We start from the raw sequence: 12,744 nt of genomic DNA on the forward strand, positions 1-12,744 counted from the left end.
CAGCCCAGCTACTGCTACTATAGGTTACAACATGGTTCCTTGTAGTTTCTTTACATTGACTCATTTGGAAATAATCCTTTGTAAGTAAAACTTCCTCAAATTAGGCAACATTCTATTGTTTCTAAATGTACTCTGATGAATACACCACTGGCACATGGAAATTATTAGAGATGTAATTGAAATCTACATCTCAGATACTGCATTCAACATCATCTCTTAATTTATGACCACCATTGTACTTCAAAGGATAATATCTAGGTAGAATTACTGTTGGCTGTTGCTCATCATCCTACCATTGGTTGCTCAGTTTTTTCTTAGAAAATGTTTTGAAAATCTGGACAACACAACTGTGCTGTTTTCTAGCAATTATGTCTGTAAGAGACATAGAGATTCACAAATATAGAGTAGATAAACAGAAATTTAAATGAGTTGGCTGTATTGAAATTGAAGAGTAATTCTATTAAAAGTAAAACTGTCAAGAAAAAATATGGAGTTAATAGAAATCTGAGATGAGTTGAATGTTACACTTTACTTTTGTATAACTTATACATGAGAGCAATATGAATAGTGTTAAATCAAACTGTATATACTTGTATCCAGTATTCCATATCAATATTTCATTAAACTATGTATTCTTTTTTCCTAAGGAAATGAGCTACCTAAGACATTTAAAACTCTGTGCTAATCTTTTTTAAATAAATTTGTTCACATTTATCTTTAACTTACAGGATTTTTATATAGCCAGAGTATATTTTCTTCCTGCAAATGATCCAGAAAGGGGCAATATCACTTACTGGCTATGCATCTAAAGCATTAGGCACTCTATGTGTACTGTCTTATTGAAGTCACAAAATATCCATGTAAAATTATTGCCTCTTTTAAAAGATGTGGAAACAGAGAAGAGCTAAATTAATTGCCCAAGGTTATCAATATGTTGATAAAATATGGTCATTCATTTGAATCTAAAACTTCAATACTATCATCTATACCACCTGACTATAGATAACATAATTCCATATATTCAATCATAACTCTCTCAAGTATGTGTCTTAGAAAACCGTAAATAGATGCAATTAGTGTACCTTATCCTAATTTATTCATTTTAATATAAAATTTTAAGTAATTGACAATATTTGACCCTAAATATGTTTACCTTAATAAGGCATAAAAGCTTTATTAACTGGATTTAATATTGAATGAAGACATCACTTATCTGATGATAGTGCCAAGTATAACCCCATGGCCTGGAGCCTCATAATACTTTGTTTTAAAGGTGTGAACAGATGAATTTAAAGGTGTAGCAAAAGCCAACTGCTTTTCAAATCAGTTGAAATTCAAATCATCATCTAGTCCTTTTAGTAAAATCATCTTTGGCTGCATTCGTTTCTAAAGGGAAAGTTCAGAAGAGTTGATGAGGCTTTTTTTTCCTCCCTTAATATAAGCCTCCTCAATGAAAAATTTCTAACATCTCTGGGCTCTGGATAAAATTAATCTATAAATTTCTGTCACTTTAGTTTCATTTGCTATTATGAGAAAATACCATTGGAAGAATAATTTAAATAAAGAAATATCAAGCATTAACAGTAAAAAGCAATAGTCCATGCTTTAGAATACAAATGATGTAATTGTGAAGAGAAAAATATCCTATGCAATGCACCCTAAACCTAACAGCATGCTGTTTGCCATATATGAAGGTTCTGCTCTTCCTAAAATTGTAAAGATTAGTTGTGTGGTTTCACTCTGTGCACAGCAGGGTAACCATATGCTCTAGAAAACTACATGCAAGGAAAGCAGCTTGTTGCAAAAGTGGGTGAAAATGCCCTGAAATAATTCTGAACAAGATAAAAATGTCTCTACATAGGACCATTTCTTCATATTCCAAAAGGCAGAGGAGTCTGCTTTGGCATCAGCTTTGAGCACAAATAGAAAGTCTAGCCCCTTCAAAATATTTTAACAAAGAAAAAGATTTAAAAGTCACATACGTCACATTCACTGTGACCATCTCATTCACAGGTAAAACAAGCTCTGGTAACCATTTGGGGAAATCAGCTACACGCAAAACTGTTTCATCTCTGATCTTTAAAGTTAAGCTTTCTCTTTTGATCAATTCAGTACATATCATTATCTTTCCTTATTTGCTCATTCTATTAAAAATGAGAAATCGTGTGTTCATATGATAATAAGCTGACAAGATATCTGATCAATGGTTACAGGTGAACAAAACAAAGTGGTTGAAAATCTGAAAAAAAAAAAAAAAAAAGGTTTCCTTAAAGTACTACTCAAAGGAAATAAGAACATTGAGATCAGAAATTCTTAAAATCTTTACATAGGACTAACTCAAAAGCATGGCTTGAAGGGTAGCATTGGATAAAAATGTTAAAATGGTTACTTGCAGATTTGCCATTTGTGAATAAAATAAACTTTCATTGTTTAATATTGTCATTCAAGTCCTCAGACATTCTGAGTACTTTTATCTAATACATTTTAAAAGTGCATAAACCTGTTAACAAGTAAATTCTAACATTTTATTTTTTCTCTTCTTTCTTCTTAAAGGCAACTTATTTAACAAAATGTAAAATAATTAAAAATATAAAAATGTATTCACTGTTATGAATGACATTGCTTTGACAATTTCAAAAATGTGATGAAATAAGGTAATGGATAGAAAATAAGGATGCTATTCAATAAATATGTATTTAAATCATAAACTGGTACATTTCTGAACATGTATTATTAAATAGCCATAGTTATAAACATTGAACACAACTTTCCATTAAGTAACATAGTTAGGGAGAAGTCAAGAGAACAATGGAAAAAGTAAACAAAAAGTATGGCAAGATATTGATAAAGCATACAATGATCAATATTTATATGTAATTCTTCACCCCAAATGTTGATATTCCCCTGTTTTATGTATTCACTTTACCAATGTCAAAGTTCTCACATCCAAAATAAATAAATAAAATGAATAAAATTAAGTAATTCTATAAGAATTCTATAAAACCAGATAATTTTTTAAAGTTATAAATTCTAGAGTCTATTATTAGTTATGCTTTAAAGATGCTATTAAAATAAGTACATTAGTTAGTCTTATAAATAAAGACCTGGGAATTCAAGCAGACAAATATAATTTCACCATATATATAAAATAAAAAAACAATGCTTAAAGATTAACTCCTGAGAATTTTTGATTTGGCAATCAACTTTTGCATACTTTTCTTTTTTCTCTTTATTTTATTTTCTTCTTTTTTAAAATTTAATTTTTTTTTTTTTTTTTTTTTTTACTGTTTTACCTCCATCTATTAACCTTTCAGGGATTTGAAACATGTTAAGTAAAGAGAAACTAAACCCTGATGTTTTTTTCTCTTGTTATTTGATACATTGAAAAACAACCATTTTAAAGTATTGAATTTAGGGTAAAATTTAAAATTTAGAGCTAAAATTTGACTTGGTATTGATTTTCTTATTCATCTATTCCTTTATTGATCTTTCCAGTAAAACCATAATGAATGTCAATAGCTCAGCCATTCTTAAAGGTTGCCAAAACTAATTATTGTCATTAATATTGATTCAGAAAATCCATCTGCCTTAAAATATCCCTTCCAGTCATAAATTTCCCACCATTTGAGTCACTCTTATGGAATTAAAGTTTAGCTTTTACTATATTATCCGAGATAGCCTGTCAACATTGTTTTTATCCTAGTGGAAAACAAAAATCCTATGAGGAATAGACAGTGTTGGGACTGTGTGATAAATGTTGTTCTCTCTCCATGATGATCATCTTCATCTAAGTTCTTGCTACTTAATGTGTGAGCAAACCTAGAGATCTGTTAGAAATGCGAAATCTCAGCTCCAACTCCAATTCCGTCAAGTCACAACCTGCATTTGAACAAGACTACTAGATGATTAATGTCCACAATGAAATTTGAGAAGCATACTATAAGACCTATATTCCACGTAACTATCAACTGTTACTTGCACTTCTGTATATCTTACTGTTTTGTCTGATTGCACCTATTCACTTGAAATTTCTTCTTTAAATTCATGCTAAAGTGACTCCTTTAAAAATTACATTTGGTAATACATGTTCCCTGCTAAAGTCCACCAACGGTTTAGATAAAAATAAAGCTCATTTTTAAGGCCTAAAAGTCAAACGGTGTTTTTCCTACCTATATTTCCCACCTCATCTACCTTACTGTCCTCCTGGCGCATTGAGTACCAGAATTAGTGGGTTTTCTTTTTCTCAAGTTACAACTCAAGCTCTTTATAACTAACTGTTTTCTTTTCCTGGTGTGCTTTCTTCTCTGAGAAACTGCAAAGCATAACTCCAAGAGCGTCTTTGTCTCCTTTCTGTTATTTAAGTCTCAGTTTAAATTTTAACTCCCCAAAGAGGCCTTTCCTTACCATCCAAACTAAGGTAGGAATCCATCTATCTTACCATCAGACAATTATTTACTTGTCTATTGTCTTTTTCTTCCTCACTTGAATATAAGTTCAATAAAGCAGGGTCTACTAAGTTTTGTTCAATACTGTATACCCAGCAATTGGAAGACAGCTTGGCACTCAGTGGATATTTTGAGAGAGAAAAAAAATTAAAAGAAAAGAATATGGAACAGAAAAATGTGAAAAGAAATAAAGAGAAAAAAGAAAAACAGAAAGAAAAAAGAAAGAATATAGAAAAATGAGTGAATAAATAAATAGTAGAATGTGGTGGTGAAGAGAGTAAGAATAGCACTGTCATCTGTTGTTAGAAATAACACTGCCTAAAAGAACAGCTAGGACTGGACCTCCAAATAAAGAAGCTTTCAAATTTAAGGCACAAATGTGGGCATTGGGCCCAGAAAAAAAAAAAAAAATGTACATGTGGCTGATTTCACATTTAATGAGATAAGTACATTGCTAATCTCTAAATTCCTTGATGGTAGCATTGGCCACTTCTGTGTTTGTTTTCACATTGGCTATAAATAATCATTAAAATAAGTACATGTCAGCTCAACACCAGTAGGGAATATAAAGTGATGGCAAATACATTAATTAATACATAATATCTCTCTATAGAGTCATAGACTTTTAGGATTAAAAGGGACAGTAACAATCATATTATTAAGATACTCTTTGATGCTTTAGTCATTTTTAAATACCCACTTTGTCCATTACAATCTATGCTTGAATGACTTTGAGAGTTCACTGCTTCCAGTAGAACACAATTTATATTTGAAAAAAAAAAAAAAAAAAAACCTGAATGTTAGATCAGTCTTCTTTATAATAAACTGCTTTGCACTGTCTTATGGTTCCATACACTAAATTTTACAACCTATGCCAGAGGACAGATTTAATCTCTCTTACACAGAACAACATATCAAGCATTTGAAGCCAGTTTTACCTCATCCTTCCTCACATGCCATACTTGTTTTGTGGTAATTCTTTCTCTTATAATTGACCTATAATTTTTCTCTATAATCTAATCTCCAAACTTTTCCTTTGGGAATAGAGACTATACAACATACTTTTGAATTCATCACATGCTTAGTGAAAGATAAGATGTACAATAAAACCCTGATAACTGATTACTTGCTGAGCATACATTAGTATCCATAAAAATATATTTACATGACTACTCATAAACTAATTCCCTCATTGTTATAATGCTTATTAAGATTTTAAAAACAACATGTTTTAGATTTAGAAATTTATACTTTATAAAAGTCTTAATAGAATATTTGAAAATAGTGTAAGTTTCTTGCAAACACTTGAAAACACTTAAAATATATTTTATGCATAATAATATAGCCTATTAGTGATGAACACGTAATAGGCACCTAAAAATTGCTGCTTTCACACAATGCAGTTTTTGAGGTAGAAGAGTGTTACACCAGTTATTGAATCAAATTTGTTACATAGTAATCTTAACTTCTGACATAAACTGGCAATTTAATGTGAATATTAAATGTGTATAATCGTTTGCTGTTTTCTTATTTTTGTTGAGCCTTATAAATATTCAGATGAGCTTACTTGAAAACAATATAAATTATAGTAATAATAAAAAATTGCTGCTTCTTTGGATTAAAAGTGGTCACCTAAAATAAATGTTTTATGCTGAATTAACTGTTCTTACCTTAAACTTAAGAATAGTAAATAATGTACTTATTTAAAAACTGTTAGAGTTTCTTTTAGGCTCTAGTTTTGGAGGAGAAAAGTCTATATCATATTCAATCTCAATTCAACATAATTTCATGTAACTTTATTAATCAAAGTAATATTCCACTGATATGGTCATTAGCATTAAATGTACTGTGGCATAACTGAGTATACTATGTCAAAACAAACAGTAGTAATGTCTATAAAAGCCCCATAACACACATTTAATTCTGTAAGATGTTGTAGTTATCTAAGTTAAATTCCCATTGGGAAGTCCAATAAAAATAATTAATAATTATTATATGTGTATATGAAAACATTCCCAGAAGAATATATCCAAATTTTGTACTTAAAAACAGCAACTATCAAGACTGTTCTTTAACAGCTGACAGAACTTGTCCACATATTGAAAAAATAATAGTAGAAATATAATTCTACTAAAGTCTCCAAGACAAGCAATGCTAAAGTAAAATAGGGTGGATTAAACACATCTTAATTATTATTTAACATAATAAAATATGACAAATAACTCCTTGAGACAAGATACCCAATTGTGCTTATAATCTATGTTATTTCAACTTTAACATCACTTAGTGAAAGACCACATATCAGACACTAAATGAATCTTGAATGAATCAATACTAGTCTAGGACTATCAATACTAGTCTGAGACTGGATTTTTATAAGGTCTCTGCCAGGCCATAATTTTCTCTACAAAATAATGATATTGTACTAGATGATCTGTAAGTTCCCATCTAATTCTAAAATAGATAATTCTGGAAACACAAGAAAATTTACTTATCATTTCTAAAATCATATCATTACATAGGTTTTGCTATTTTCAAGTCAACGTTAGGTAAATTCCTTAAGTCTATAAAATCAAGCTTTAGAGTTTAGGGATTATTGAAAAAGATTTTTAAGTTAAATATTAAATGATATCAAAAGAGATCTTATAGCTAAGGCAGCAAATTATTCTGATGAATTTACAAATGTCACTAGATATATGTTATCTAATTTTAAACATCTGGATATTTTGTAAATAAAAAGTCAATTATTTTTAAGCTTACTTATCTTAATGTGTATCTTCCTTCAAATGTAAACAATTTATTTATTTTTGTTACAGGCTATTCTGCCTAAATACCCACTCAAACCATTTTCAATGAGTCTTAGTAACATAAATATAATCTACTAGTTTCAAATATTCATTCATTTTTCTTCCTTTTTTTTTTTTTTTTTTTTTTTTTTTTGAGACGGAGTCTCGCTCTGTCGCCCAGGCTGAAGTGCAGTGGCCGGATCTCGGCTCACTGGAAGCTCTGCCTCCCGGGTTCACGCCATTCTCCTGCCTCAGCCTCCTGAGTAGCTGAGACTACAGGCGCCCGCCACCACACCCAGCTAATTTTTTTGTATTTTTATTAGAGACGGGGTTTCACCGCGTTAGCCAGGGTGGTCTCGATCTCCTGACCTCGTGATCCACCCACCCTGGCCTCCCAAAGTGTTGAGATTACAGGCGTGAGCCACCACGCCTGGCCTCATCTCTCAATAATTAGTTCAAATATTCTCTGAGCAGCGCTCTTTGATTCATATTTAGAGGTTGTTAGTCCCTCTACTGTAATTCAGTAACATTCTAAAAGTGCTGCTATGCAACTGTTTCTCATAATAAATTTGTGATTATTCTTTTTATTTAAAGTTATGTAGACTGTTCTATGGCATAGATTGTATTGTTCATTCTCATATACCTGCTATCCAGTACAATGTCATGCACATCACAAGAGTCAATACGTATTTTGTGAATAAAATGAAAATAACAACCATCCTATGATGCAGGTGTTCTTAGCTAGAGTTGTGACTTTGGGAATTGAACTTACTGCTCAAGATCATAAAGCTAACAAGGAGCAAAGTATAGTCTCAGCCTAGTTCTTTGACCAAAACTCAAAGTTGATAGTAAGCATTTTTTTTTTAATCTTTCCATTGGGAGAAAATACCTAAGACTTTAAGGCACTTCCGATCATTACTATGTTTAATGCTTATAATAACCCTGATGTAATATTACGATACTATAAAAACTACTTTGCAAATATAAAAATTGAGGTATAATTGTTCATTTGACCTGAACAAACTCTCACACATAGTAGTTGGCAAAGGTGGACTAAAATTCAGTCAATAAATATTAAATTCTCATTTTGAGGACTATTGGACACATATACAGCAAAGTGTGGTGTGGTGTTAATATGCATTTTTAAGAGATCTAAACCAACATTATTTATTTTCTTTCTCTTTTGCTTCTTTTTATCTCAATGTACAAAGAATCTTCAAATGGAGGAGACTGGAAATAATTTTCTGTTACTGAGAAAAAGTAGAACCTTAAAAAATTAAGATAATTTAAATTATTGATGTTTTAACTATAATACAATAGGAAAATTAATTGGAATGGTACCCTATAAAGAACTGAAAATACATTTGAGAAATATTTCAAGTTTTTCCAGATTATTCATTAATTTTACAGTTGTTATTTAAATAAAATAGTTATAGTGATTGACTCTATACACATGAAGTACAAAATACTGTGTCTAATCCATATTTTCTATGTGTTTATAATAATATTGATGTCAATTATTAATATATGCCCCAGTTTATAAAAACAGATAAATTGGGAACCATTAATGATCAAAAGACATTTTAAAACTGAAAGTTTAACTGTAATGTGAATTAAAAAATTAACAATATTAAATTATTATGTACTGCAAAATAGCATGAACTTGCAGACATCGAATGGACCTATGCTATAGTAATCTCTTATATTTCTGTTTTACACTGTAATTAACTTTAACAAAATAATATCCATTAGAATATTTTTCATAGGACATTTTTGACTTTATAATTTTCTAATGGTTAATTATAAAATTATTTTGATTTTATAATTGTTCAGGGGCTATAAGCAAAGCCTTTATATCCAGTTCCATTTTGTGAATTTTGAACTACTAATACAATAAAAGTAATATATTATTATGGATTAATGACGATATTGTTGCCTTTATTTTTAAAAAGCTGGCATAACTGTGACAAAATGTAGTTACCTTTAACACTGAAATATGTAGAGATTTCATTATTTTGAAGAAGGTAATTTCAAGCCTTTAATTTAAGTGAATTTTCTAGCAAGTGAAATTGTAAATACTTATTCATTAGTTTGACAACTATTTTTTAAAAATATCTATTGTTCAGAAACTGTACTAAGTACTGAAAATGCAGCATGAATAAAACGCATCCATTCCTTGTTCTCAGACAGTTTAAATATTACAGGAAAAGTTATAGGGCTGATGATTACAAATGCCTTTTATAACAATGGCAAGTTATAAGAAGAATACCTAACCTTCCTAGAGGTAACAATTTAAGCTACATCTTGGAAAGGAAATTAGAATTATGTGGTTAAAAGGAACAAGGATTAGCTTCTCAGAGTACCTTTAGGGAGAAAAGAATAGTGTTTGACTAATTAAAATAAATTGTGTTTTGCAAAATAATAGAGTGATTGTGAGAGTTACATGAGATGAATTTGGAAATATGGAAAAAACGCAGATCATGTAGTTTCCTGTGGGTCCTCACCAAGTCTCTACTTTACTCTTAAAGGCATTGAGAAATCACTGAAAGCTTTAAAAGAGTCGAGTTAGATGACTGGATTTTTATTTATAAAAGTTCATTTTAACTACATTGTGGATAATAGATTAGAGGAGTACATTTTTTTTTTCTGAAATATCTAAAAAAAATAGTTTTGGGTTGTTTACCAACTTATTGAAAAAGTAACTTAAAAGGCTCACTCTCTGCATACACACTATAACTTCTTTAGTACTTTGATCAGAATTCATTTTACAAAATCTATCTTGTACAACTAGAATGGGTTTCTCTATATCCTCGACTCTATTGCAGTGTCCTGCAGGAACGGGTCATGCATTATTTATCTTTATTTCCTCTAGAACAGAATCTGGTACTGAGTAAAGATTTTAGTCATTGTGTCTGAGCCAAAATTATTATTTTCAAAATAATACTGGTTTGATGTCAGCCATTTCCAGTTTAGAAATTTGGACCTGCTGGTAATCAAGTCTTAGAAGATAGTTTCATAACTAAGGGCATAGCTATATTTTGAGAACTTTAGTAAACCCTAAGCAATAGAATAATAGGTTTCCTCTACTGTTAACACTGATATTTTTGCCCATAATACTAAGAGATTGTGTCTAGAGTGTAATAGATAAGTAGCAAACCAAAATCACTGAAATAGTAGTGAGAAGAAGAAACAGAAGAACCAATTTGAATTAAAAGAGATAGGTGATAAAAGTGTAACAATTTAAGTCACTGTCAACAATGATGAATACATTAAAAATGTGTTCCATATAATGTTTTACATCTAATTTAAAAAATAAATGAGGAATACATTTCCAAGGTACATGGCATCACTGAATGCATATTAAATTCAAAATCACCATTTTGTAAAGAATATGGGGAAAGGTAAAACAGGTATCAATCTCTCAAACAGCGCTAGGAGCTTATGATAACAACGGGGAAAGTTTGAGCACTGATTTGGAATCTACCCAGGAAGTACTCTTGATGCTTAATTAAAATTTACTTGAAGAAACTTAAAAATTTTATATGGAACCATTTTAAAATTATTTAATTTAATTTAATAGTTGACTATCACCTTTTCTATTTTCAGTCTGAATTATTTTTCCAAGTTATATAAAATTTTAATTTTTAACCACAAAGTGTCTCACACCACTTGATGGCAAACTTTGGCTAAAGCAGAAATAGTATTATTAGTTGGTTTTACGATAAACTTATGTCAGAAATTATCCTCCTTCTATATGATGGGTAATAATAATTTCCAGGTAGCCTACCAATATTAGCTCGTGAAGTTTTCCAAAGAGAATGAAAAAATAGTTTTTAACATTTTAATATAATTTTACCTACTTAAATTTTCTAGTAATAAGACAAAAACTGTTTACTTGATTGTGCAAATCAAAATTTTAACACGGTCCCTATATTCTTATGAATGAATATTTATAATAGGAAAGTGAATACGGAATCAAGGTGATATTGATTTAATCTTTTTGAGAAGACTATTACCAGTTAAAAATTCATTTTAGAATGTGCCTCGTTAAAGAGAATCAAAGTAAGTACTTTCAGTACAAATTCTAATGGAAACAAACTTCTGAGATATTTTTGTATGATTTTCAATTAATGTATGTAAAGATGTCTTGATTTCTATCCTTCTTGTGCTCTAAGTATTGAATGGCTCCCCATTACTTAAATCATGGTCTGTATAAACCATTCCTAATCACACTACAAAAACCATAGTCAGTTTAGAGAAAATATTTTGATATCTTTGAAATGTAGCAGATATTTTATACATGAAATATGTTCAATTAATGTTCTTACTGATACATATATTGATATAATTAAAGACCTTTTATTCTTTTACACTACATTGAATTTTTTTCCTAAACTTCTCTATGACACTTGCCACCAAGAAACAGAAAAACGTGTTTTCTAGACTTCTTTATTTTATAAAAGGTAGTCTTATATTAATTGAGTAGAAAATTACCAATGTATGATGTGGTTTTATGTCATTTTTCTCTAAAAATAAATTTGACACTTAAAGACTACTTAAATTTTGGAGCCATAATATCAATGAATAGCTGTTACCTTTTCAAAATGGAAATCTTTCAATGCAATCATACGGGTCAAGCAAAGAATAAGCTATGTAAAATGATCACCAGACATAGCGTTTCTATGTTTCCCAATCAAACTGTACATATTCTCAAGTACTAACTAACATTTGCATAACATAAAAATATCATGCAAACGCCAAAAATTACTACATGGGATAAATCATCTATGGGTAAATATATGCACTTACTAATCAAAACTGGCTACTTTATTTTCCTGTTTCATGAACATCATAACTGGTATGGAATAATAATAGGTATTCTGTATTTGTTTTTACTGTCCTGTTTATGAATTATGTCTGTTCAAATTTTTCCCCCTCCCTCTCCAACATTTGCATTGACTTTGACTTATTTTTAAATTTCAATTTCTATGCTTTCAAATTATTCCAGTTTTCGGTGTTACTATCCATATTTTTCACCTACTGCAAACTTTTTCTTTTGCTTTCTACATCTTGGCTCTCTTTCCACTCATTCTCTAATTAGAATCATTACCAAAATATAGCTTTGGCTGTAACTAAATGGGCACAAGTAAAATAACATCCAATACCTCTATGAGTAACAACTGCAAGCTCTTTAGTTCTTTCTATCTGTTCAGCATGTCTTGGTCTTCTCCTGGTACTTTGTGTATCTGCTTGATGAGGAGAGAGCCCGTCCTTGGACGTGTTGGGGTCCAGACCTGAATTTCTGAGACTTGTAACTTGCACTCGCTGTTCCTCGGAAAGTCTATGGATGGTGACAGCTGTAACACTGGATACAGTAACATCTGCAGGTGTGCTAGCAACAGCAAGAGCACCAGTGGTAGTCCTGTTATGCTCCTCTAACTCACCAGTGGAGGTAGTGTGGGTCAATGTAGAAGAACCTGTGGGACACAGTAGCACTAGATGCTAACTTTTTC

At 30.5% G+C, this 12,744-nt stretch overlaps 1 protein-coding gene across 1 annotated transcript in view; it reads right to left on the reverse strand.

Moving 5' to 3' along the window:
• The window catches only part of CSMD3 (CUB and Sushi multiple domains 3), a 1,224,761-nt gene that overhangs the window by 722,186 nt on the left and 489,831 nt on the right, over positions 1-12,744 (reverse strand). Inside the window, exon 7 of the mRNA XM_015145899.3 lies at positions 12,397-12,708. Coding sequence (XP_015001385.2) covers positions 12,397-12,708 — 312 coding nt within the window. The remainder of the gene's footprint in view (positions 1-12,396; positions 12,709-12,744) is intronic.

The sequence above is a fragment of the Macaca mulatta genome, chromosome 8, assembly GCF_049350105.2.
Source record: "Macaca mulatta isolate MMU2019108-1 chromosome 8, T2T-MMU8v2.0, whole genome shotgun sequence".
Classification (NCBI taxonomy): Eukaryota; Metazoa; Chordata; class Mammalia; order Primates; family Cercopithecidae; genus Macaca; species Macaca mulatta.